This window comes from Lepisosteus oculatus, chromosome 5, assembly GCF_040954835.1.
Source record: "Lepisosteus oculatus isolate fLepOcu1 chromosome 5, fLepOcu1.hap2, whole genome shotgun sequence".
In the NCBI taxonomy this organism is placed as follows: domain Eukaryota; kingdom Metazoa; phylum Chordata; class Actinopteri; order Semionotiformes; family Lepisosteidae; genus Lepisosteus; species Lepisosteus oculatus.
In genome coordinates this window covers 39,737,650-39,764,160 of record NC_090700.1, presented here as the reverse complement: position 1 = coordinate 39,764,160, position 26,511 = coordinate 39,737,650, and the positions used below count along the sequence as shown (strand labels likewise).

Here is a 26,511-nt window from a genome sequence, read left to right as displayed (position 1 = left end):
GAAAACACTGAGTGAAAGACCTTAGCAGTTGGCACTCACTGTTGGTTTTTTATGAAAAAGATACATTCCAGATGTCTCACTAGGGGACTGATTCTCAGGAGCCTCACTAGAGAGAGACTGATTCCTCACTAGGGAGTGCCCAGCTCTCGATAGCCTCACTAGAAAGAGACTTTCCTCACTAGGGAGTGACCAGCTCACGATAGCCTCACTAGAAAGAGACTTTCCTCACTAGGGAGTGACCAGCTCTCGATAGCCTCACTAGAAAGAGACTTTCCTCACTAGGGAGTGATCAGCTCTCGATAGCCTCACTAGAAAGAGACTGATTCCTCACTAGGGAGTGACCAGCTCTCGATAGCCTCAGTATAGGGGTGACTGATTTCTCACTAGGGGGTAACCAACTCTCAATAGGCTCACTACAGGGGTGACTGATTCCTCACTAAGGAGTTTTGGTCATTGACAGTGTTTTTTGTCTCATAGCTTGAAGAGGACCACAGATGTGATGTTTGGGGGAAAGCAAGTTGTTGTCTGTGGATATGGAGAGGTGAGCTTCCTTGTGTCTGTTAACATGGATAATGAAACATGTTCATAATACATTTTATCTCCAAAGTTCATTTTAAACCTTTTTACAACCAAAGCCAGAAACAAAACTCAAAGAAATGAACTTAATTTTTTAAATCACCAACAAAACAGTGCTTCATGTCCTCAGTTTAAAAACACTTCATCCTGAGTTTTCAATCCAACTTTGTCAGATTCTTTCCTTTTAGAAGAAAGCTGCTGCAAAGCCAAGAAACTAATTTATATCTGGATTGCTGTAACAGCTTTGAAATGCCCTCTTGTTATTGCTCAGTTCTGAGACAGCTGTGATCTTCTCCATGTTGTTTATGAGAAAGAGCTGTGATCTTCTCCATGTTGTTTATGAGAAAGATCTTGGCAGGAATTTTTGTCACTAGCAATCCAATCTTTTCGGGTGTGGAATGTATACAATGCTATTAACATCTTGTGCCCATACACCACGTTAGGAAATTTTGGAAAACACAGTACATATGTTTTGCTCTGTTGCTTCTAGGTATTTCTGTAAGTCAGAGGCTAAGAATGATGAATACGTAAGATGGATAATTCAGCAAGTCTTGTTTGCTGCTTGACCAAACTCAAGTTTAGCTTAAAGAGGTTGAGTATTGCTGCCTGGTGTCACCCAGGAGTTTGGCATGGCTGTGTGTTGCAGGTTGGGAAGGGCTGCTGTGCCGCTCTGAAGGCTCTGGGGGCCATCGTCTACATCACGGAGATCGATCCCATCTGTGCCCTGCAGGCCTGGTAAGCTGCGTGTCAGTACCCTCTCGGACAGGGCACTAGGAGGCTGTGAGCTCACCATCTGCACTGCTGCTACCTTAACCCCAGCCTGAGCCCTTATATTGATCCTAATGCCAATGCCAAACCTTAGTCTAACCTCAGGGTTTACCTTAATCTTAACCTCAGCTTTAACCGTCAGACGTCCCCTAACCCCAAATCTATCCCAGGGATAAAAAACTAAATGTGTATTTTAACTCAGATGTACCCATTAAGGGAGCAGCAGTTCTGGTGGTCATAATGACATTGCAAGTCCATCCAGTTGACTATCTCCATGTACTGTACATGAGAATGGCTGTGGCAAACAAGGCTCTTTTATAGTCCCAGATTTTAATTCAGAAGGTCCTCTCTCACATCTTGGATAGCACTATCTGACCTCTTCAGCTGGTGACACACATGCAGTTGACTGGCTGCTAGCTGTGTGTGTTTTCTGCATTGACTTACAGACTGCAGTCATATACTATATATTCAATAATGCTGAAAATGCATGCAGGAAACTGTTTTACTGTTTTGGCCTTCTTTGAAATGATGAAAAAACTGCAGCTAGAATGAAGTGACAGCATGCTCCTCTTTCTGCCTGACTAAAAATGCCTCATCTGTGGACTGATTAAAAACAGAAAAATTCCAAAAGGATTTTCCAAAAAGATTCTAAATGGGAAATGTGTGATAGGCTGACCTTCAATACAAGCATCCCTACCACAGTCACCCTGATATTGTGTTTGGAGACTTTCTGTTCATCCATAAATTCAGAAAATCTGAAAACATAACTTTCAAGTGGGATCAGAAGCTTTATTAGGATTGCTGCATTTTAAAATGATACATTTATGGTTTCTATTTCTTGCTAAGTTTTCAATCACTGTCTTGTTGCAGTATGGACGGGTTCAGAGTGGTCAAACTGAATGAAGTCATCCGCCAGGTGGATGTGGTCATCACCTGTACAGGTAATTCAGGACCACAGAGCAAGAACACGCACTGACACACCTCGCAAACCAGTCATTTTTTATGCTAAATAAATATTCCAGGACACGTGTTTTAAAATGTATACTAAAGGTGAGAAACGTATTTGATTGACAGTTAAACCACATGTGTTGAAGTCAGGGGTTCTTAGAGCAATTCCAGGACTTAATGTAGTCTCAAATCAACCAGGTGATGAAGTTCTGTTTTCATTCACCTTTACAATGCTTCACGCCTCCTGTGTCCCTGATGATCACTTCCACAGATGAGCTTGCTCTGTGGTCATGACTACTCTATGGACTTGGCTGCTGTTATTCTATACTTGCTGGACTCCTGTGGAAAGCTCTTGTCAGTGCAGCAGGGCGTTCAGAATGGTGCTGTCAGATTAATTTCAGACTGTGAGCCGCATTACTCAGCTGCTTTGCTGTCTTTACTGGCCCCTCGCCTGCTCCTGTGCAGATATTACATTTCTAACTATGGTCTGAGGTGCTTTCATAATCCAAACCCTTCTTGCTGGTCCCTGGTGCTTCCTTTGAGTAGGGCTTATTAGTCATCGCGTCAGCTAAAAGGAGGCTGCTTGGGGATCAAGCTTAAAGTGTCTGTTCCCAAATATCTTGAGCTCTCTCCCTTGTGACATTTGACAAGCTCTAAGAGTTTTCAAGTCTAAATTTTTAGTGGATTTTAAACTGTATATTGCGTTTTTTCAGGCAGTAATCTGAAATGTTTTACGAGAAATATACGGTAGTGTTTTAACTGTTTTCCTTTTGATTTTGTGTTATTTTTACTTTGTTGAACACACCAGGATGTCCTTTTGACATTAATCTCATTCTGTAAATAAACAAAAAGTACTTTAATATACTGTACATACTGTATGTGTGTTTGCGTGATTGTAGGTTTGTCAAAAGACATTTTGTAACCTTTGAAGAAGAAATAGATCTCACTTACACAATTTGTGATGAGTGTTGCAATTTTTTGGTTTTATGATGTGGTTGCATGTATCACAGCAGTTCAGGAAAAGCTTATTATGGGATTAAATCTGTGTTTACCTTAACAGACTTGCTTCCATAATCTCTCATTCTTCCGTACTCACCTCAGGGAATAAAAACGTTGTTACCAGGGATCAGCTGGACCGCATGAAGAATGGATGTATTGTGTGCAACATGGGGCACTCCAACACCGAGATTGATGTGGTGAGTAAAGTTACAAAGACAGCAGTGACTCTGCCCACTATGCATATTATGCACACTACTGCAAAGGCTCTCATTCAGACTTTACACCTGGCCTGAGGCTCATTTCAGTCTCTGAGCTAGAGACCTTCTCATGCTGGACAGCATCCCTCTGACACAGAGACTCCATATGTCATTTACTCTTCAAAGCCTCGAAAATTAAACTGTGTGGGGGAACAAGGTCATTTTATATTGCAAAACTTTGACTTGTTTCATCCCGCTTTGAAGATAAGACTCCTGTGTGCTGGGAGTTCTTAAAGCCATTCCTCCTTTTGAAACACTGTAAAATTGTGTAATGTTATTGTCTTTAATACTGAAAACTTGGCTCTAAACCAAATGACAAAGGACAGTATCTCTACAGGTGAGAGGTCAGGAAGCGTCACCCCGCATGGTGCGCGGCTGATGCAGAGCAGGCTGCAGAGGTCCTGACGGTTCTGTTCTTGCAGGCCAGCCTCCGGACCCCAGAGCTGACCTGGGAGAGGGTGCGCTCACAGGTGGATCACGTCATCTGGCCCGATGGCAAAAGAGTGGTGCTGCTAGCTGAGGTATGAGGCGAGGCCCCCTAGTGGAGGGGTAGAAGGAGGTGCAGAGTTTGTCCCAGTTCACCCAGCTCCTGTAACACCCCCCAATTAGGGAATTGTAGGACCAGGAACCCCACGTCATGCAGATTTCAGACTCCTGACAGTGTTCAGAAAACAAGGAAAACTGCATCGTATCAAACTGATGTCACAGTCAGCCATTCATTCACAACAGAAATAACAAAAAGAAAAAAAAATGTTTTGTTTGGGTCCCATTTCAGTAGTTATAAGTAGAGAACAGTTTAATTCTGCTTTTAAAGGATCAAGCTGGTAACGAGTTAAAGAGACCTAGAAAACTTGCTCTACTAGGTCTCAGATTTCTTTTATCACTGAACATGTACTGTATTGTGCAGAGCTATCAATGAAAGGCTCTTTATAAATACAGGTATTGTAGCTGGAAAGTTGTAATTTCAGACTGGAGGGTGGAAACTGCTGTTGTACCCTTGAGTAAGATGCTTTGCTGAGGCTTCTCCAGTAAATTCCCAGTTATAGAATTGGGTACAAATATAAATTCCATGTGAATTAAAGCATCAGCCAAATACATTTGAATTAGAAACAGCGATTTATTGGACATGTGGAAGTCTTAGATGAACAGAAGGCAGAAGCTTTCCATTCCTACTTGTATTAACTGCACACAGCCACACCTGCCCTGCACAAGGAGAAGGGCAAGGAAAATGCCAGCCATTACATCAAAGCAGAACATTTGAATAGTTACAAAGGCAAGGAAGCTACTCAGCCCATCTCACAAGCTGTTTTTTACTAGCAGTTAATTGATCTGAGGATCTCATGCAACAGTTCCATAAAAGAAGGCAAGATGCCTTTATTTGAAGTACCTCCTTTTCTCAGACATATCGTCACTTGTGGTTTACCCTTATGATCTTTGGAGCAGTAGGACTTGGGACACTGCAAGCATTCAAATGCTCCTGTACTGTACAGTTATGATTTTCACATTTTATAGCTTTATTAGTTCATTAAGTACAATCCAGAAGTCCCACACGAGAGTGAATTCAATAGATAATTTGTGCTATCCAAGAACTTCTGTGTCACCTCAGCTGAGTGAGCAAAATTATAAGCGTGCCAGAAATATATCTTTTTTGTCTTTTATTGGTATAAATTAGCTTATGTCGATTCATACATAAAACTCCTCTTAATCAGCAAAATGTTTATGATTGTGGGAGTGGAGCACTGTGTATCTGAGAAATGCCATTGCGTGATTTTGAGTTTTTAAAATAAAATATGTTTAATTTTTTCAGGGCCGTCTCTTAAACCTTAGCTGCTCCACAGTTCCAACATTTGTTCTGTCCATCACAGCCACTACTCAGGTAAGTGTATCTACCTTAGTTTGTACTGATAATAAGTACAGATGTGATTTTTGCCTGTTAATGGGTTTGCGGTGCTATAATTGAAGGATTTGTTTCTCATGTGTGTAATGGGCACTTTTCCCTGTTCGTGTCTTCATAGAAAAACTTATCCTTGACCTGAAATTATCCAGTTTCTAGCAATAAAAGTACCTACAGCAAAAAATATATAGAGTGCTAATCTAAACCCAGTGCTAAAGCACATAGTCAGAATATACTGGAGGTCTGTTCTTTTTCATGCCTCACCCTTAGAGCCATGTTACAAGGTATTGCGATGTGATAAAAGTATTCCAAATGCTGAAGTCACAGCCTCATCCATCAAACACAGAGAGCACAGAAACACATGCCCAGTTGACCCCCACCTCCATATAAAAGAGCTCTGAATGCAAAGGGTTAAATATCTGGTCCTGAGCCCATTAATATGCGTTGATAAGTTAAGCAGCATAATTTTCCACAAAGCTCCGTGTAAAATGTAGGCAGCTTTTGGGAACATTCACAACACAGCTGTTGCTGACACTCATGCACAGTGTGCATTAGTAGGTGCTGCCATTTCAGCGGTATCCCAAAGCTCTTCACAGAGGGTTGTGGGCCTGTTTCTGCATGTGATATGAAACAACAACAAGGTATTTCATATCTGGACAGACACTGACCTTGTTATCCTTTTACAGGGAACTCGTTTTTTTCTTTTCATTGCTGTCTGAATCCCAATATGAAGCAGAGACATAGGTGCACTCTCTGCTGCACTGCTGAAAAAAACTCAGAGACTGAACAAACATTTTTCCCTTAAATAAGAAATCTAATACCAGCAGTCCCACACCTTCCAGACTTACAACAGCTTCCAATCATAATGCACAACTCTGCTTTACTTGTGGAGTACAGAGCACCGCAGTGCACAGGGCAGGAGCAGCACAGCCAGCAGCAGGGAGGGACACCGGCACAGTCTGAGCAGTTGAGTTTAGGAGAGGCTCAGCCTGTATTTTCCCCGCTCTGACAGACTGGGTGTCCTTTGCCAAGGGTCCCAGAGAATACATCAGCATCGAGGAGTACAGGCCACTAACCCAGCTCTCTCCCTTCTGCTCAGGCCCTGGCTCTGATTGAGCTGTACAACGCTCCGGAGGGCCGCTACAAGCAGGACGTCTATCTGCTGCCTAAAAAGATGGGTAAGCTGCTGAGAGCCATCCCGCGCTGTTAGAGATGCGGCTCTGGCTTCAAAGCCGTGTGGAGTACAGTGACAAGTGTGTGAGCAGCCCTTCCCTGCTATTGGCTCATAGAGCAAATTCTGTAGCTTTTTCGCTTCAATCCACAGCTTGCTACTCTTTCGCTAGTTCCAGATAAAATTCCAGAATCCGCTAGGGATGCAAGCAAGCATCTTCTTTACACTGTGCAGGCTTCTGAGGTACTTGTTTCCAGGAGTGGCGCTGGTTGAACCATTTTCAGCTGGCAAACTCCTTTGAACTGCAGCATTTTGACAGAACACCCACTCTCTCAGTTCCTGCCATGATGTGTCCAACGCAGAGCTGCATTAACATTACTGTGCTTACATACTGCTCACCTTCTGCCCTCCAGTGGCCATTAAGCAACAATGCATGTTTGAACGTGAGCACTGGATTGTACAGTACAATGTTTGTATAGAATGGAGGGAGTAGAAATTCAGATATGCATTGATCTTTGTTCTATGTTTGTTAATTTAATTTTGCATATTACTGTAAGACCTTTTCTATGGAAACCAATTTCTTGCTCAATCTGTTAAAGCCTACAAAATTAACTACAGGACTCTTTCAATGCAATTACTCAGCCAGACTCTATTTGTGCTTTCAACTTTGTGACAAGCACCTTAAAATGCACCTTAATGATCTTGTGCACATGTGTCACCTTTATCAAATAACTGGTTGCAAAAATCTACATGAAGGAGGGGCAACTCCAGTTCTGGATAGTCACAGGGGTTCCTTTGTTTTTAATCTGGTTTAAATTGAATTAAGGGTTTAAGTAAAATGTTACATCACTGGCCACGAGTGCCTGTGTTGCAGACTAGCTGCATGAATCCTGTTTGTGTCTGTTTGCATTTAGATGAATATGTTGCCAGCTTGCACCTGCCCACCTTCGACGCCCACCTGACGGAGCTCAGCGATGAGCAGGCCAAGTACCTGGGGCTGAATAAGAATGGGCCCTTCAAGCCCAACTACTACAGGTACATCCCAGGAATTTAGATCCGGATCTTACAAAAGATGCTGCACAGTAAAGGAAAACAAGTTTTAATGCCCTCAGTACGGTAGAATAACTGTATTCAATCCTGTCAGTTTCCCTGTGATCTCCCAATCCTCCAGCATTAAGGACTGGGGTAGACAAACACCAGGAGTAAAACAGTCCAAGGAAAGGAAACCCTGTGCATGAGGCTGAAACCTTAAAAGGCTTAAAACATCGAAGAAAAAACAAATCAGTAAAGTTTCCCCTGTGACAAGTGATAAACTGAGCAAATTGATACAGTGCCTCCATCTGAAGGTTTGGCCCCAGGAGATCCTTTCCATCTTGATTCTGGGTGAAACTTGATAGAATGATCTTATTAATTTCGTTGATTCAATTTGTTTAGTCTTGTTTTTGGCAGTGTTGCACTGTCACTAATAATCACAATTATTTGTGTTGACATTTTAACATAATGGTGCATTTCATGTTTAATTTGCCTTAACCACACCTAGAATTGTTTTTCTCCTTATTAAGACTCACTGAGCTTTTTAGGTATAATTTAATGGTGCTATAGGAAATAACTGATTTGAAACAGAGTATCTGCTGTAATTCAGGACTAAAATATATCTGTGTCTCACCTGTTATAGTTTGAAATCTGGTTTCTTTGTCCCCTCAGATATTAGCTTCCAAGGCTCAGACCTGAGAGGAGGATTCGCAGTGCCTGCGACACTCCTGGATGTGCTGTGAGCCCAGAAAACCTGACAGACGTTTTTATTATTTTCTACTTCGTTTCCGAAAGCATTTTTATTTTCCCCTGAGCTGGACGTGGTGGTGTTTCGGTTGTTGTGTTCTGTGATTGGAGTTAAAAAACCACACAGCTGCCTTCGGTCCCCTCACGAGGAGCGCTCATCTCGCACGACCACGCAGACCGACCTGCTGCGCTCGGGAGAAAAACACGCGGTTGTACATTGTGTTCTTTCGGCATGTTTCTTTTAACAGCTTTCAGTACTTTTAGAACTTCTCATTTTAATTTTCTGACAATCTGAGATATAGTTTCTGTACTAAGTAACCTGAAACAGTGCCAAATGGTAGCTCGAGGTGCGTATCAAGAACGTTTTTGATCGCTTTTTTGTGTCTGTGCACTTTGGGCTCAAACGCACATTCCGCAGGGAGGGGACTCATGGGTGCAGGGATCTGGGAACAGGCTGCTCCCGCTGTGCCATTATTGGTAGGTTTCGTTTTTTGGGGGGGGGGGGATTTTTTAGATTTTCCGACATTGACAACAAATGAGTTCAGCTTTCACAAACACAGGGGGCGAAACCCAGTTAGTGCTGTATACCTGGCTTCCGATAGATGAGTGAGCTGCAGGATGAATGCTTAGCAGGTGTTTCGGGGCAGGAGAAAATAATTCAGAGATCACTCTCACACATCCTTAATTAATTGCATTTATGTAGCACCTTTCCCAAAGTGTTTCACATAAAAAGGGGGACCTACCTCGCCCCTAATTGAAATGCAGTTCGTCCTGGGTGACTCACTGCAGCCATTCTGCACCAGCAGCCCCACTGCACAGCAGATCAGGGGGAGAGCTGAACAATTACACCACAGACTGAGCAAACCCAGATTCCAGGGTGGAATTCAGCCAGGGCACAGGGGCTTACACCCCTTCGCCTTTAAATTCATTTAACTGCACTTACTGTACATTTATTCACTGTGGCGCCCTGAAGCCAGTCATCCTGTGACGATGAAGAAGGTGGCTGCTGTAGCTCTGATGGTCTTTAGCTGGCAGAAATACCTGCCTCAGGCTGGAGCAGCTTGGGTCCAGCCTCTTCTCTTGTGAAAGATTACTGCAGTAAATTCATGGTATTTTTACACTTGTGCTGTTGTTTCCTGTGGTTGTGATGTGCCGCTGCTGTGCTTTTACTACATAGATCCATAGAGAAACCCTGGCAAGTTACTAAGGAACTGGAGTTTCCTAAGGGTGCAGTGTACGAAAACGCAGTAAAGAGGAAATAAAACCACTGTAAAAAGTGCAAGTGCAGTCTTACCATGGTAATGTGTAATAAGGCTATAAGCACTGCAGTCCTCTCCCTGACACTCTTTTGGGCTTTAATGTTGGGTGGTATATTGGATATTCATTGTGGTTTTAAGCTGATGCACAACAAATTGATCTTCCAAGTGCAGGATGGTGGTGATTTTAAAGTTTTTTTCCTCATTTTAATATCTTTTTTACCTTAATGTGCTTTTCACCATGTTGCCCTTTGTTAGATATTGCCTGCCTTTCTACTGCCTGTTTTCCATGTCAACCTATTCCTTTAAAGACTATAGACAAGCTTGTATGTTTATTTTTAAATAGTAAAAAAAAAGAATATATATTCAGAGAAAAGTAAATAATATTTAGTGATCGAAACTTATAACCATTAATGATAAAATGGGGAGGTGGGGGGGAGTTTACATTGCACTTGTAGGAGTTCTTGGGAGAATTTCAAATTGTTAAATTGTTAGAAAAATGATTCTGCTAAAAAAACATTTCAGACTGGAAATATACTTGTTGCTTCTGGCATTAGTGTTTAATGAGCTGCAACACTCGGACTGCCTTTTCTCCTCATTCTTACCTGCTGTGCTGTTAGGTTTCCTGAGGCAGAGTCTGCAGGTATTCACTTGAGAAGCTACAGGCTGTATCTGCTCTGCTTTGCACCAGTGCCAGACAGCAGAGGATTCTGCCATCAGTGTGTCCTAGAGTACTGGCATCCCATTGACAGCCACTAAGGCCTAATTACTGTTTCAGATGGACTGCACTATGGCGTTTTAAAAAAAATACAATGCAAGAAAACTACTACAGCTTAACCTTCCCTCATGCCTTGAAGTGCACTAAAAAGAAGTTCAGTAGCTTGTGGAAATCTGAGATGGACTGGCGTCCCATCCAGGCTGTATCCTGCCTTGTACCCACTGCTTGCCAGTATGGGCTCCGGCTCCCCTGCGCCCTTGTCTTGGATAAAGCGGATAGTAAGTGGATGGATGGATAGTGCAAACTCTAATCTGGGCGGAGAAGAGTGTCCATAAAAAGATGGTGCTGTCAGAAACCCCAGCCCCTGCTACTACCATCTCCTTCAATGAAGGCTGAGCCAGTGGAGGGAGCAATGTGGAAACCAAACACACAAGTGAGCAAAGAAGTGGGATATATAGATGCAGGTGGGTAGGATTGGGTGAGATTAGCGTTGACCTACTACTGAACTTCCAATTAAAACTCCAGAAAATCCTTTGTGGGGATCCTGACCAAATGCGATCTTAGCTAGAACCATTCCGGTGTTCCATTCTTAATTTCTACGTTAAGAGCAAAAACTGTTTTGCTAGCCTTGTCAGCTTTTGGAGAAGTAGCTTTTTTTAAATATTCTGAACGTATAATGAATAGTTTTTTTTAACATTTTTACATTCTGTGACAAACAGGATTGTAGTGCTTTTGAATTCCCAACAGAGGAGTGCACTGTGTTACTGCAAGATGGACCTGATAGAATATCGCTCTTTTCTTTCAAAGCAGCTATCACTGTGATCGGTGATACCGTGCAGCTGGGTCACTGTTTTTGCTGAACGTCTTTTAGCTAAACGTTATTCGTACAAATCCTAGAGCATGAATCCTAGATACAAATCCTTTTCTTCTTGAAAAAGTAGAATTAAAGTTAAAACTTTCAACATTAAAAAAAACTGATTAAAACCAGAACATTTAGGCTTGAACAAAGCAATTCACTGGGAGAATTTACATCGTCTTGTTTTGTGATTTATTCTCTATTTTTGTATTCCTCCTCCTTCTCTACAAATGTATTAGTATCAAGATCCACTTTGGTAAATCTGTTTCTGCATGGTTTAGTTCACATTCTCACATGCTCATGGTAAATGAAGTTAAAATCCCATTCTACCACTGTTATATTGAAAATAAATCAGATCTAAATAATAATCATAACTATGTAAACATTTTTACTGTACACAAGTTTTCAAGTACAGAAAAGGTCAGTGAAGAAATAATAAGAAACATAAAATGAGAATTGAAGTGCCAATCTGTTTTGGTTTAATCCACTGCTAATTGAGAAATGCAACAAAACGTTTCATATATTATATTCCATGTTTATGTAATGCTGTACGATAAATCTGCTGAATTAGAAGAATATTCTGCACAAGACACAGATTGCCCTTCTCTGTTCTCACTTTTCTTGCATTTAAATGAGATGCACCACATTTAATAGCAGATAAATGCAGTTGGCAGCAAAAAGCCCCAACTTGCTTTGTCAAATTGCCCGAGTGATTCAGAATAAAGTGAACAGTTTTGTGTTTACACAATGCATTGGAACAGTTCAAGCCCTGATGAGATGGCAGCTTTAACATGACACTTCCTTGGTAGAAGATGGCTTTGGTTTTACTTTCAGCTCCAGGGACAAGGAGGTCAGCCTCTGAAGAACAGGTTTTTGTGTTGCTAAGGCTAACATCCGTTTGAAGAGCATGTCACTGGTATTTAGAGAAGGAAGAATATTGCAGAAATTCACTTTCCTTGACCGTTTCCAGTTAAAGGTGCGAGTGATGGCGTCGTTCCAAGGAAGATGTGTTGCTACAACAGTGTGGGGAACAGAAGCAGCTGTGGGCAGGCAAGAGAACGCCCTCCTGCGCAGCCCCAAGTGAGAACGGCGCCCCCAGCAGTGCTCCTGGATATAGCGCGACCTGCAGCCGGGCGCCCAGCGGAAGCACACCTTGGCAGGGGACGTCTGGACCTGTGGTGGACTGTAGAGCTTGTGCACATTTTGCACTTGTCAGTAGGTGAAGAAAGGAGGAATAAATTACCCACAGATTCACTTACACGGCTGTGGCAGCCCTTTCTGTCAAGTAGCGTTTGTTAGAAACCCGCTCCTTTTCTTTTCCACTTACCCATCTCTTCCTGAAAGATAAAAAAGGAGAGTGCAAGGGGGGGCCACACTTGTAAACAGACGGTTCAGTTGGGCACAATTTAGCTTTCATCAATATGTACTGTACTTTTAATTTGTGACTTAGAGAGCATGCTGCAACCATATCAAATAGTTTTCTATTAAGGAAAATCATTTTTAATTGCTGTAATAATCTGACACTTCTACGTTAATGTGTACATCTTGAATCTTAATAAAAAAGCTATGATTACATTTGCTGTGCTGTGGGTCTTTATATTTTATTTTAAATGATGTTAGCTACTGCAAACAACCTAGTTATGTTACTGCTTCATTTTTTTTCCCTTTGTTAGGATGAATTTTCCAGACATTGTACTAATAATCAAGGTGGTCTGGGCATCTGTAGAGAAAGTGGATTTTGGTCACATTATAGAGAGAGAAGTAAGAGACTGAATTAAACAGCAGTTGGGTTTGAAACAGAAAGTGCAGAACCTAAGGATTAAACAATAAAGTTAAAAAAATAAAAGTTGATGTAGTGAGTTAATTTATAATGTACTCTGGTGAACGCTCTGTTAATCTATTTTACTGTTATGTGGTGAAATTGATTTTTTTTAAATGTTTCTCATTTTGAGGATAAAAGCTTAATTTGGGGTCAGTTAAGGCCAGGGACAAGACAAGTATTATGATTTACATATTTTGGGTCAAGGTTGCATCATCAAGGAAAAGTTGTAAAACCACAGGTAAACTGTAATGTTCTAGGGCTAAAACCACACCTGCTTATGATAAACCTGTTGACTCAGCATTCAGAGAGGAAAAAAATAAATATTTTACTTCCTGAATAAGCAGGAAATACTGTGAAACCGTTTTGAACGCCTGAATTAAGTCAGTTTATAGTGAGCGTCTTAAGCATCAGAAGGTGTATTTCTGTGTTTCAATATCAGAGTTCCAAGCAATGTCAGGTCACCTGCCATACCTCTAAACATAAGCTTACCAGCACACAGGAAAGGAAAAACTCTTCTCCAGAGAGACACTGCCTGCAGCGTCCTGACACAGGTGTTCCATTCTTGCGTAACCTGAGAAGAACACGTACAGTACACGTGTGTTCACTAAAACTGTTCTTATATAAAGGTCGTAGTGCTTTTGAGATCACGTTCAAGAAATATTTCTCTGTAACTGTTCACCTATTTGTATTCAGCTTCACCATGTGCACAGCTGAAATCGCAGGCAAGTGATAGATGGTGGCGTTTTGTGGCAAATGCAAGACTTCATCATCACTCTGCCACTATAAGTCTCAAATCCCACATTCTTGGTCTGAGTTCAAGTCTTAGATGTTACAGTACATCACTGTTAAAGCACTACAAAAATCCACATTTTAGGAATTTACTTTAACATTATTAGAAAGTTATTTTTTATTATATTATAATAAAAATATAAAAGTAATATTTGGAAGCTGGAGGGTATTTCTTTTTCCTTGTCAAGTTATTGCATCAGAAGAAAGCATGTCCCAGAGCGCACTCTAGATAGTATGGGCCAGTTAGCAATGCCAGTGTCATCCTGTAGCTTCAGTCAGCAATGCCCATGTCATCCTTTAGCTTCAGTCAGCAATGCCAGTGTCGCCTGTAGCTACACTCAGCAATGCCAGTGTCATCCTGTTGCATCTTTGATGGTTCTCCTTTTAGAGATAAATACAGCTGTCAAAGAGCTTTGGAGTTTTTCCTCTGGTCTCTGACTCACGCCTGGACTCATGTAGAACTGGGACATGCATGTGAGGAACAGACCTGAAATGGACTGTGACGCAAGAAGCTTATTTCCGGGACCGAAAAGAGGAAGTGTTGATAAAAAAAAGTATATGGCAAATTTCCCACTCTGCAATTTAAACACTGATGTGGTCTGAGTATGTCTGCCTCAGGCCCTATTCTATTTATAAGCAAAGCACACACCTTTAAACATGTCCTCCAGAAATGAAGAAAATCCTTCTGTTTCAATGGAGTTTGTAACAAAAGTTCAGGAGGAGTGACAGTAGCCAAGTTCCCCTTCACCTCAGCTGCTCTTCCTTGTGGTCCTCTGTGATGTCACTTCCTGGAGTGCTGTACAGAGTCACAGGAAAGTCTCCTTCACCCCACCTCCACCCGTGCAGCTCCCCTTGGAGAATTTCCACTCTGCAGGGGCTCCTGGTCTCCTGTCCTGTGGCCAGTAAACCAAAACTCTTTGTGCCTGACTTTTCAATAAACCTTCATACCGCATTTTCATACTCGGTGTCGTTATTCTTAACAACTGAATTTCCAGCTACCTTCAATTATAATATTTTTAGTTGCAGTGCAAATATTTAAATACTTTAATAATTAAATCATTTCAAATACATTATAAAAATACATTTATAAAGAATTACCAACTGTATTGACCCTCAGTACAAACTTACACCTTCCAGTCATTCAAGACTGGTTTCAGAAGATTGGAGCCACGTACTGTATACTCATTGCCTGTGTGGTTTTGGCCTGCGGCACAAACAAAATCAAAGTGCTCCACCTGGAGTTCTGGAGAACATGGCAAAACAGACAAATTAATAAATATCTAATTATATTAGTTTAATATTATATCCATGCAATCTATTTTATATGATGAGAGGCACAGTAACATGGTTAATAACGCCACTGCCTCTCTCTTAGAGGGTTTGCTTCCAGCTGTGACAGAAGCTCTGCTCCAGGCTCGAAACAAACCCATAACCCAAGAGCTGTTAAGCTGCATGCTAACTAGCACACCACTGAATCCCTGTCAGATAAATATATGGTCAAATGAATTGGACATAGGGGCCTGACACCCGTCTTCTCATGTCACCACAGTTGGCCTGTGGCCTAGCAGAAGCTCCCCAGCACTGTCCCCTTCAGAATAGTGAAATAGGTGAATGTGCACTTTAAACATCTCTGGCAAATGCCAATTTGCGTGTAGTTCTGAATTCACAAGTGATTTACTGTGATAAATTGCTGATCACAACTGTTTGTGTTTGCAAGACTCAGTGCATGACAATCTTTTCACCATATGGACTTGGTACATGACACGACAACGCTATTTCAGAGAGTCTTGCATTAAAATCTGAAATATTATACATTATATATTACAATATTATACTTAGAAATAAATAACAAATATTTAAGACTGTTAACAAAGCAAGAACAGAAAACAGCAGCTGCAAGGATGGCAAAAACTTGCAGCAAACAACCAGTTCATAAGTAGAACACTAACACGCCCCTGTCTGGTAGCTACATCTTGCTTATCCTGCATGGCCTGATGCTAACAGTCACAGGGAAGATTACTGCTATACAAACAGGGATAAAAGAAGAGAATTCCACCTCTTCCCTCAATTAGATGTGGGAGGATGACAGATCTGTTGCTTCTCTGAAACACTGACACTGACAGTTGCTGACTGATGCTACTGTACACGGTGACATGAGCTTATTCCGACTGGGACATGCCCATCTGGAATGTGCTCTGGGAGGTGTTTGCTTCTGAAGCAATATCTTGACAATGAAACAAAAATACCCTCCAGCTTCCAAATATTACGATAAACATTTCTCATTCTGTTAAAGAAAATTCCTGATTTTGTTTAAATAGTTTTACAAATCTAAGCCCCCGGTTTTTCCACAATACTCTTATAGAACCCCTCCAGGACTAGCTCTCCGCTGGCTGAAATACACTCTCTACTAGGAAATCTAATATTAACAATAATGAGGGTGGGGAAAAAAAATGATTAAGCACAACGCAATCCTTAAAAGGTCTTGACAGAGAGAACGGTGGACCTGAAAAAGAAGTCATTGTGAACACTGGGACTTTGCCGTTTGCTTATAACGAACGGTGAGTGCCTAAACAATCCCCAATGCTGCCTTTGTACAAGGCTAAGAATTTGTCAGTATTGCGCACTTATGTATGTGTATACACAATATTATAATAATTTAAAAAAGTACAAAAAATTATGTTATGCTAGTTTTTTCACTGTCAGAATTGTGTAATTGCATAAATCACCATTTCTAATTGTTCTAAAAACTCCAAACAGCTGCAAACCCCAAAATGTCCCAGCTGGCAAACTTGACAGTGACAGAGATTCCTGGAATTTCTGCTAACTGGTCCTTCCCATCACCTAGCTGTCAACTGGAAGGATGCTACTTCCTTTTGTGAATTCAGACAGGTGAGTACTCTTGGATGCTGAGCATTGTCAAAACTCCACCCTATAAAAAGCCCACAGAAGGAGTATAGACAGAGCAACTGGAGAACCAGACTCCTGTCACACACCTCACACACAGAAAGGTAAGACACTTTACTGCACTGTAGCCATACAATCTAATGTCTGTCTCATGTTGTTTTTCAGGGACAGTAATTAGAAATTCTCAAGAGCTCGCACACTGACATCTGTATAATGAAATAGAGCTGTTGAACATATGTGTTGTATTTAAGCACTTTTTTTCAAATAGCACAGAAGCACAGAATATTGAACTGCCTTTAATTTAATTTTGCAGCTGTCAAAAACGTGTGTGTGACCTTTTGGAAAAGAAATGTATTATATACTGTATGAGACAAGGTACAGCAAATATATTGTAATTAAGGCTGGTATCCAAGCAATCACACAAGAACATTTTGAATGGCATGAGGATATAATAAACGTACGATGTCCTGAATATCTCTACATGAGGCTTTCTGCTAGTAATTTAAAACATGTGAAAGAAATGTTCTTATTTGCACTCCCCAAATTAAATGAATTATGACTTAAATGATCAAATTTGTTTTGTATTTACCTGTTCCTTACAAAGCAGTCCAATGTTACCTGTGCCTTAGTGTGCAGTCTGATCTTACCTGTGCCCTAGTGTGCAGTCTGATGTTACCTGTGTTTTAGTGTGTAGTCTGATCTTACCTGTGCCTTAGTGTGCAGTCTGATCTTACCTGTATCTTAGTGTGCAGTCTGATGTTACCCGTATCTTAGTGTGCAGTCTGATGTTACCAATGACTTAGTGTGCAGTCTGATGTTACCTGTGTCTTAGTGTGTCTGATCTTACCTGTGCTTCCAGGCCGCACATAAGTGCAGAAATGAGGACCAGTGTCTTCGCATCCTGCTTGTTGTCCACAGTTCTGCTGGCAGTGTCTATCCCATCTGCTGCAGGACACAGACTTCACTTGGGCAGCTGTGCCATCAACATTCAGGTCCATGAGCTGAGAGAATACTTCAACGAGATCCGACAAACTATTGTAAGCCAAAAAGAAACCCTTACAGCTTGCCTTAATGCTTCTCTTTTACAGAAACATAGGGCTCTATAAAAACAAAATAACCTATTCTAAAAATCACAGAGGACATACAAGATCTTTCATACAAAACACTGTTCAAAGACAGAGCTCCATATTTCTGTAACTTGCAGGCAAGGTATACTGGCATTATGTCGGGTGCGTCAATGACATTACTCTTCTCTCCTCCCACACCCCTGAAGACGATTTAATATTGACTCAGAAGTCTTTGCTGCCTTAGAAAGCTCATCATGACAAGCCCCTTACAGTCACATTTCCACCCCTTTCTTGAAAAGTCTGCAGCCGATAGAACAATTCACTGTTGAGGCAACTCTGCCCGAGTCTCTGCTAGGGAGAATTATATAGGTATATTGTAATGTTGCATGGCTACCAGTCTGACAGGATCATTTGGGCTAAGATAAACTAGGTCAAAATTGGTCTCTTCCATCAAGCACCAAAATTTTGTCCAACTCTTACTTCAGAAGTAAAATGAAGGCCCTGTTGCATGACGTCAAGACTGAAAGATCTGATGACATAAAAGTTTGTTTAGGGTTGAAAATTCATCCAGAGTCATGGCACACACCTGGAACATGAGGACAGTTGAGGACTTGAGAACTGTTTCCTAGGATCTTTCAAAACAGGGCTTTTCAAGATCCAAACAGAAGGAGCAGGACAGGGCAAACACACTCCCGTTATTTGCTACCTTTAGTTTCAAATGTGAAACTTGACAGCACTTTTCAAACATTTATGTTTAATTTTAATGTCATATTTAAAATATATATCTTATTTAAAATATAATTCTTTATTGAACCAGATTATTCAGTTACCTAGAGCCATCCCCTCCCCACCTTACACAACAGGACATTTGCATGAGTAACCAGAGTAGGGGGATTAGAACCCAAAACCCCTCTGGGCCACAGCCCTAACCACTGCTCCATGGTGCTGCCGGCATGTTCTGACGTGTGTGCTTGTGTCGACAGGTCAGGGAAGATGACCACATGGGTGTCAGGCTACTGATGGAGCAGACAATGAATGTGCAGGTATTCACATCATTTGCCATATGAAGTAAAATGTAAAAACTAAAAGCAGATAATTTTTCCTTTCTTCTTCTGCATTATATTCTAGCTGCATAATTTAGAACTGGCAAGAGAAACACTTGCTGAACTAGCTTCTTTCCTTACGCTCTTGTTTCGGAGTTTTCACACAGCCTGGCTGACAATACACACAGAGATGAAAGGCACATTCCTGAGAAAAGGCCAGCCCTGATAGAGCAATCATACCGCATGATAATAATGTTCAGTGCACGTCCATCTTGAAACCAGCATCTTGCAATTTGTTATAATGTATGGATAAGCAGTACTTCAAGTACAATGTAGGAGTCAAAAGGGATCCAATGTGCAAAGGTAGCAAGGAGGCAGGTGTGTTATGCTGGCGAAGGTGATGTGAGGTCCTGTTTCCCCCCCAGCCCGCCGAGAGCTGCTGTTTCCTGCGCCATCTGCTGCGGTTCTACGTGGAGAACGTGTTCAGCCACTACAGCGCCAGCAGCGCTCAGGTGCGCCGGAGGACCAGCAGCCTGGCCAACTCCTTCCTGAGCATCAAGAGAGACCTGCGCCAGTGTGTGAGTGTGCCCCTCGAGCAAAAGCACAGAGCGGCACAGAGGTCTGCCCCACAGCAGCACACAACTGCCTGCAGCTGAAGGGACAGCAAGTAGAAGAACAGAGCCAAGCCTCATGGCAAACTTCAAAAGCAGCCATACATTTCCATCACACCTCAAGATAACCACGAATATCTGTGAATTTCCTTAGGTCACTGTGCACGCAAGCTGTAAATCTTCACCTGTGCACATGTTGAAACCCTCACACAGCACTTGAAGACGCTCACAGGACTCAGACAAGCTCTGCTGTGTTCCGGTTTTGTGTTTCTGACATTCCTAGTGATTAGCTGTGCATGAACATCATGGTTTTTTTGCTTTCCACTTGTAGCACACTCACAAGCACTGCCAGTGTGAGGAGGAGACCCAGCTGAAAATTAAAACCATCCAGACTGCCTTTGACAAGGTAAGCTGTCGCCCTACTCACCTCAAATACAGCCATGTATACTTGCATAAACAGTATTTAAGTAAATGTCTGATATGATACAGAAAAATTCAATGTAAAAACATTGGAGGATGAGGGATGGGAACTAATGTGAACTTAAGAAAACGGTTTCTCTAAAAACACAAGTGACAGACTTTCCCAGAACTAAGCCTTAGTGGTCAGTCTTGAGTTTGTTATTCAATTCTTTCTGGTAAGTTCAAAACAAAAGCTTTAAACACAAATGTTAGCTAAGGTTTATCCCAGATGAAGCCTGATAAACTTGGAATATCTTAAAGAATAGATCTGCCAGATTGAAGAACTTTAAGCTTGAGAACTCTCTTTGAAGTCCCTGAGTTCTGGATGAGCAGAAAGTAGAGAGAGGCATTCTGTTCAGACAGGACAAGAGTGGTCTCTGTCCTCCACAAAAGATAACAGTTTGCCTACTGTTGTGATATAGATGAATATCAAGGTTGCATCAGTGAAGGCCATCGGAGAGCTGGACTTCCTGCTGGACTGGCTGGAGAAGTTTCACCACAATTGAGAGGATTGGGCATCTGAGCCACAGCTCGGACCTCCGCCAATGACAACATGTACCTAGGGGCTAAAATAAATCACAGATTAACATAGATTTAAAGAGACCTCTAACACTGTGATCTATAGTGGATCCAGTAGGAATGTACAGTATTACATATATTATGTGTTTATTAGTACCAGCATATGCACAGTTTGTCCATGACAGTGGTTTGAATATGAACATTCAGGTTGATTTTTTGCAGTTATTCCAGGAAGAATTTTGGAACCTGCAATGCCAAAGTTAGTTTGAGCCCCCAGTATTTAATTTAGACATATATCTGTGAGAACCTGATATAATGTCAGTAAACTGTAGATGTCTGTAACCCACTGCGTATGGAAAAATGCACAACATTTTAAGGGAAACTGGAACCCCTAATTCAGGGTGGTCATTGACACAGCCAACTAATATTATTGCAAACTTAATCCATGGATATTCAATCGCAAAATTACTTTAAATATTTATTTTTAAAACTTAACATACGTACTTTCAAAGGAGATTAGTTCTAATGACAATAGTAAATATAACTTATTTATAAGGTACATATGTATAGTATATATAGATACACGGTTGTTATTTATAGTAGTGATTGTGAAATCACTTTTTACAGAATCAGCATAGCAGGCTTTATTTTTATATATAGATGAAAATGATATATTTATATATTAATATAATTTACTGTACCACAAATATTTTTTTATCTGTATGCATGTAATGTTTTCCCATTTCTAAATGTGTGAAGCCATTTTTTTCTATGAGGAAGAGGCTTAAATGAAATCTTACCAAACAACAGATTTTACTTTGTTGTATTGTTGTTGTACAATTCTTAAAACTACTGTAACAGTTTGATATTTTGTTTTCTCTTTTATATGATGTTTTCCCAAATTAAAAATGAAAAGAAAAAAATGTTAATTTGCAACTCGTAAATTAAAACAGATTTTTGTACCAAATTGATCCCGAATCTCTTAACTAACTCAGCTGCTGCAGATCACTTCAGTAATTACACATTGGCTTGAGCAAAGGCTTGCAGCGGCCTGGACACCAGGTGCCAAGCCTGCCCACCCCTGACCTACAGTGTGTGATCGAGAAACCATATATAAACCCCAAGCCCATTAAGGTGCTCATCTCACCCTGTCAAAACACCTTCCCCTTTCCTCAGAAAAGGGCGACAGACTGCTCTTGAGAGACATCATGACAGCCTCTCTTCACACCACCAGACTGGCTGCAAACGCATTGTGATCACACTTTTCAGACTGGACGCAAATCCTAACAATGAGCTCCTATCATCCTCAATGGTGTCATGTGAAATAAAATTCTCCACAACGTTTTATTGAAGGGTCAGCAAAAAAAAAAGCAACTTCATGGTTGCGTACTTGAAAATGACTTTAAACAGCCGTACAGCAGAGTAAACGTACAATGTGTACATACTTTCAGTATGAAGCAAACGCATGATACTTTTTGGAAATTAAAATATTACTACATAATTAAATAAAGGAGTATTTTAAAAAAATATGTTTTACCTTTATTTGTATTAATATAGTTAAATTGCAATAAGGGAGAATAGAAGATATAAATAGCAGTATTTAAATAGATGAATAAATAAATAAAGAAAATATGTCTCAGAAGACCGATCGTTACAATGTGAGCTGGGGAATAAATTAATTTGGGTTATGTTGCAAGAAGTTTGCTGGTGCTCTATGTGTGGAGGTGTTTCTTAATCCAGTCGAGGAAAATGTCCATCTCGCTCACAGCCTTCCCAACTGCAGCCTCTTTGTCCATCTGTGAAGAGAAATCCTGCTCAGGAAACACAGGCCACGTCCCAGTGACCAAAGTGCTGAGCTAATGACATGAAGGTCTAAGGATGCAACTGGGCCTCAAACCGCTCGGCTACAGGGGCTCAGGGGCCTGGGGGCTGCTGCTTGGCCAGGTGAGCACGGCGCTGGGTACCACCTTACAGAACAAGCCAGATGGGCAATCTGTTGGCGGTGGAGATGAGGTCAGCGATGGGTGGTGAGCAGTGCTTTAAGTGAAGACAGCATCTGGAATCTGGTTAACTGAACAGTTTTAACCAAACAAGGCTGTGTACCTCGGGAATCTCCTGTAGTTCTCGCACGTGGTTTCTGCTAGAACTGTGACTGCAGGAGCACGGTGCGACGTTGCTACTAGTCGAAATCATTGTCATCGTCGAAGTAGATGACTCACCCCGTCAAACGTACTCCGGATGCTTTGCGTTTTGTCAGGAACCTCTTCTCCACAATCACAGTGCTCAGATACATGCTAAAAAAGAATGAGGGAGAAAAAGACACAAACACATATAAGCCCCTGTCAAAATAAGATGCCCCTGTAGTCAACAGCCTCACTGTGTTCCACATCTGATAAGAACACATGAGCACAAGAACATAAGAAAAGGTTACAAGCCTGCTCCTAAGTCAGAAGCATTGTTTTGCTAGAGATAAAGGTTTGCACATTACACAAAATTTAAATGTTGGTGTCGGTTTTGTGAGCCCTTCAGCAAAAAGCATCTGCCTTGAAGGAACATCACCCCTTTGACCACAGCGTGTAGGAGGTGATACAATACAATGCAACACAATGTGATAATACTTTATTGACTGATTTCTCAAAATTTGTTTTGCATCTAAGCAGCTACAGCTGTAAGCAAGAACCTATAGAAATAAGCATTACATTAAAAATAAATATAACATTACATAAAAGACCTCAAAAGAGTCATTATGCTCCACTCTTACAGGAATTCACTGGTTACCAAAATCTGTATCTTTACTTCCTCCACAATCATCTTAAGCCCCTAAAATTGCACAGTACCTCCTCATTTTGCACACAACCACTATTGCACTTGCCCATAAACCAATACCCCTCTACTGTGAACATCTTTTTTGAGTGATTGAATGTGGGATACAGGAATTCCTCATTTTGTTACGTCTCTAAACGCCTGTCTGAAGGTGATGAACACCAGAGCTTTAGTGACTGAGAGAACAGCAGCGCCCTCAAGTGGCTTTCCTTCAAAATGTCCCAACAACTCCCTTTCAAGGATCTGGGTGATCATTTTCTCTCCACAGCGGCACAGCACAAGCTGGTCAGCATTGCTGCCCTGCAGCGCTGGAGCCCTGGTTTTTAAGTTCGGATCTGGGGTGCCATCTACGTGGAGGTTTGTGTGTTCTCCCCTTGTTTATGTGGGTTTCCTCCAAGTGCTCTGGTTTCCTCCCGCAGTTAGGTAGTTTAATTGGCTTCTGGGAAAAGCGGCCCTGTTGTGAGTGGGTGCATGTTTGTGTCTGTGTGTGCCCTGCGATGGACTGGTGTCCCAACCATGGTGTACTCCGCCTTTTGCCCTTTGCTTGCTGGGATAGGCTCTGGCTCCCCTGCAACCATGAACTGGAAGAGGCATTTATAAAATGGATATTTTTTCTCTCCGGTCTGATCCTACTCACAGGTTCCTGGGACTCACTGCCTAAGCCCTGCCCGGGTTCTCCTGTAGCTCGTGCTGCCCCCCCTGTACTTACACAATTCTCAACGCTGCGTGCCAGCAAGAGAAGCCCATTGCCCAGCCGGCTAGCGTGTCTCCTAACGTGTGTAGGAACGCCCCTGAGATGAGGAAGGACACTGTCAAGGTAGAAGGCCAAGAGCTGCTTCAGAAAACAGCAGCTCTCTGCTGACTGTGGAGAAGAGGAGAAATTGCTGTATTAGCAGGACTGATGCGCCATACCAAGACACAGGGACAACCAACCCCGACACAAAGGATTACCAGCCAGTGGCTTTGTGCAATTTGATTTCCAGTGTTAAGGTTCTCGTAAAATACCCTTCTGTGGCAAGCCTTTGCTGCAACTATTGAACCAACAGAAGCAGATTTATGAAGCAGGGTTCATGAGTTGGCCACGCAAAAATAAAAACTAGATTTTCCTAGGCAGCAGAGCACCCTTTGATATATGTTTCATTATACACCTTCTTTTGCTTTGTGTGTGATTGTGCAATACATCTTGTGACATGTTAGAAATGTTATAAATGCTACACTGCCCCTTGTCAGAAAACAAATTAAACTATGGTCATAACAAGGACCAACAAGGGAAGCTCCTTGCAAGGTTCTCACAATCCAGAGCGTTTGATTTCAAAGCCACTGGAAAGATCAGAGAGTAACGCCTACCCTCACACTGTCCAAGGTGCCAATCTTCAGGAGAAGAATTGTCGGATCTCCCTCAGACTGTTAGAAAAGAGAAGGAAGTCAGTCAGAATAAGACAAAGACATTCAACAAGAGAAACAATGATTAATCTCTGTACCATCTCAAGTAAAGCCATATAAACTACTTACAGTATATACAGTACATAATAATCTACAGATTCAGTATTCTCTGCATGTTATTTCTTTGAAGACAAAACTAATAACTTAATTTGAATAACTCAACTTTGCTCCCAAAAAATATAGACGCATTTAAGTTACATTTACCAACTTAACAATAAAAAAGGCAACAAAAAAGTGAAAACACAGTGCCTCCTGAGTGGCCAAAATATGCAAGCCACATAACTGGCTACTCCAAAACAGGGTGGGCATAACAAATTATTAATTGGAAATCCTACATTTTAAAAATGAATATTCTAACCCATACTGCACTTACAATGTGACCCTTAATTCCCCTGATGGTTTCTTCCAGGTCGTGAATGGGAACACTCAGGACACAGTTCCCAAAATGCACCAGCTTTCCGCCTTTTGCTGGATAGGCCATCACTGGCAGAAGACACACAGAGAGGAGGAGGAGGGAGACGGCACTGATCCTCATAGTTCTGGAAAAATAAGTTTGTCAGAGCTAAGTAAAAAAAACTTGCAGATGTCCTGTACATTGAACCGAGGTCCCGTGTCTGAAATCCAACGGAATGTATAAACTATCACTTGAGGGCATTAAGCACATGAGACATGCACAAAGTTAAAGATTCTTAAAGTTAATAAATTATGCTTATCAAATTCATCAATGGCAGCCATGAATTTGATACATGATTTCTATACATGGTGCTTGTGATATCTGCATGTGTTCCTATCTGAATTGCGTATAAGTATAAATTATATATATTATATATTAAAATGATAATTTAATTAGTTTTTTTTTTCTCCAGAGAGGGTCAAATTAGAACATTACTGAGGAATAGTGCCAAATGCAAGCTCAAGTGTCGACATCTACTGTACAATTAACAAAACCACAAGCGACACAGCAACTGCAGGAGATGAAGAGAAGCCTTGTCACACATTAAAACTAAAATTAAAACCAGACCAAGCAAACTGTGCCTCACGCCTGTATGTGTACAGCTATAGCAGACATCCCTGTTTCTGCATGTGCACTAGACACTGATCAACAGGCAGGGCAGATAAATGCCAGGGTATTGTACATGTCTAAAAAAGCTAGCTGTCACTGTTAGCTTCATACAGCTTTCTCTCAACTTACCTGTGTTTTGCTCCTCTGTGTTGAATAGGAGCGGTTCACAGATCTTCCCCTTTCATCCAGTTTGCTCTCCACACCTGTCTTCAGCTTTTTTATAGGGGACCTGCAGTCAGGGGGATTTTTTTTTCTCAGGTGGAAATTGTATCCTTTGATTTGCATAGTTTGTATTTGCATTCACTTACTATAAGACTGATCTCAAGCCAGGTTTTCAAAATTCCTCAATACGCGATATTAATTATGAGAAGGGGCAAAACTTCTGGGCATAACCCAGGTATTTTTCTTCATGTACCTCTAACATTTACCCTGATTTCATTCCACATAGAATATTTATTATCTTCATATTTCTGCCCTGGTCCCGAAATGCCACCATCCACCATATCTTTTCGGCTACACTGAACTCAGCAATCTCTCAATATTTTTTTATTTTAATTTTTTAACCACTGAAGGAGTGCAGAACAGTTTAAAACAGTTTAGAGGTCATTTGAAATGAAAATATCAATATTATATAGCTCTTTAGGAAAACAACATGCGATCCATAATTTAACAGAACCATGAAAATCAAAACACACGTGCTCCAAGCTTTACGAATTAAAGATTTAAAATTGAATTATCAGACCTGC

The 26,511-nt window shown here is 41.3% G+C and overlaps 2 protein-coding genes and 1 long non-coding RNA gene across 7 annotated transcripts in view; 2 read left to right on the top strand and 1 right to left on the bottom strand.

Annotated features, from left to right (window-relative positions):
• The window catches only part of ahcyl1 (adenosylhomocysteinase-like 1), a 39,693-nt gene extending 26,896 nt beyond the window's left edge, over positions 1-12,797 (top strand). For all 4 annotated transcript variants that reach the window (XM_015342555.2, XM_006628569.3, XM_015342557.2 and 1 more), the window contains exons 9-17: positions 478-541; positions 1,223-1,311; positions 2,215-2,285; positions 3,394-3,488; positions 3,971-4,069; positions 5,356-5,424; positions 6,542-6,620; positions 7,528-7,648; positions 8,318-12,797. In XM_015342555.2, coding sequence (XP_015198041.1) covers positions 478-541; positions 1,223-1,311; positions 2,215-2,285; positions 3,394-3,488; positions 3,971-4,069; positions 5,356-5,424; positions 6,542-6,620; positions 7,528-7,648; positions 8,318-8,324 — 694 coding nt within the window. In that variant the 3' untranslated portion in view covers positions 8,325-12,797. The remainder of the gene's footprint in view (positions 1-477; positions 542-1,222; positions 1,312-2,214; positions 2,286-3,393; positions 3,489-3,970; positions 4,070-5,355; positions 5,425-6,541; positions 6,621-7,527; positions 7,649-8,317) is intronic.
• A 4,001-nt stretch (positions 12,798-16,798) lies between these two features.
• On the top strand, positions 16,799-21,403 carry il19l (interleukin 19 like). 2 transcript variants are annotated; one of them, XM_015342572.2, is made up of 6 exons: positions 16,799-16,841; positions 17,597-17,774; positions 18,788-18,847; positions 19,273-19,425; positions 19,790-19,864; positions 20,340-21,403. In XM_015342572.2, the coding sequence occupies exons 2-6, from the start codon at positions 17,616-17,618 to the stop codon at positions 20,421-20,423; spliced, it is 531 nt and encodes a 176-aa protein (XP_015198058.1). In that variant the 5' UTR covers positions 16,799-16,841; positions 17,597-17,615; the 3' UTR covers positions 20,424-21,403. The 2 variants fall into 2 exon arrangements, with proteins under 2 accessions (XP_015198058.1, XP_015198059.1); XM_015342573.2 differs by lacking the exon at positions 18,788-18,847.
• Positions 21,404-22,053: 650 nt separating this feature from the next.
• Positions 22,054-24,663, bottom strand: LOC107076847 (uncharacterized). The gene is made up of 4 exons (XR_011189577.1): positions 24,613-24,663; positions 23,969-24,121; positions 22,656-22,730; positions 22,054-22,232 (listed from the first exon to the last, which is right to left on the bottom strand). It is a non-coding gene; the product is annotated as an uncharacterized lncRNA (long non-coding RNA).
• Between the last annotated feature and the right edge of the window lie 1,848 nt (positions 24,664-26,511).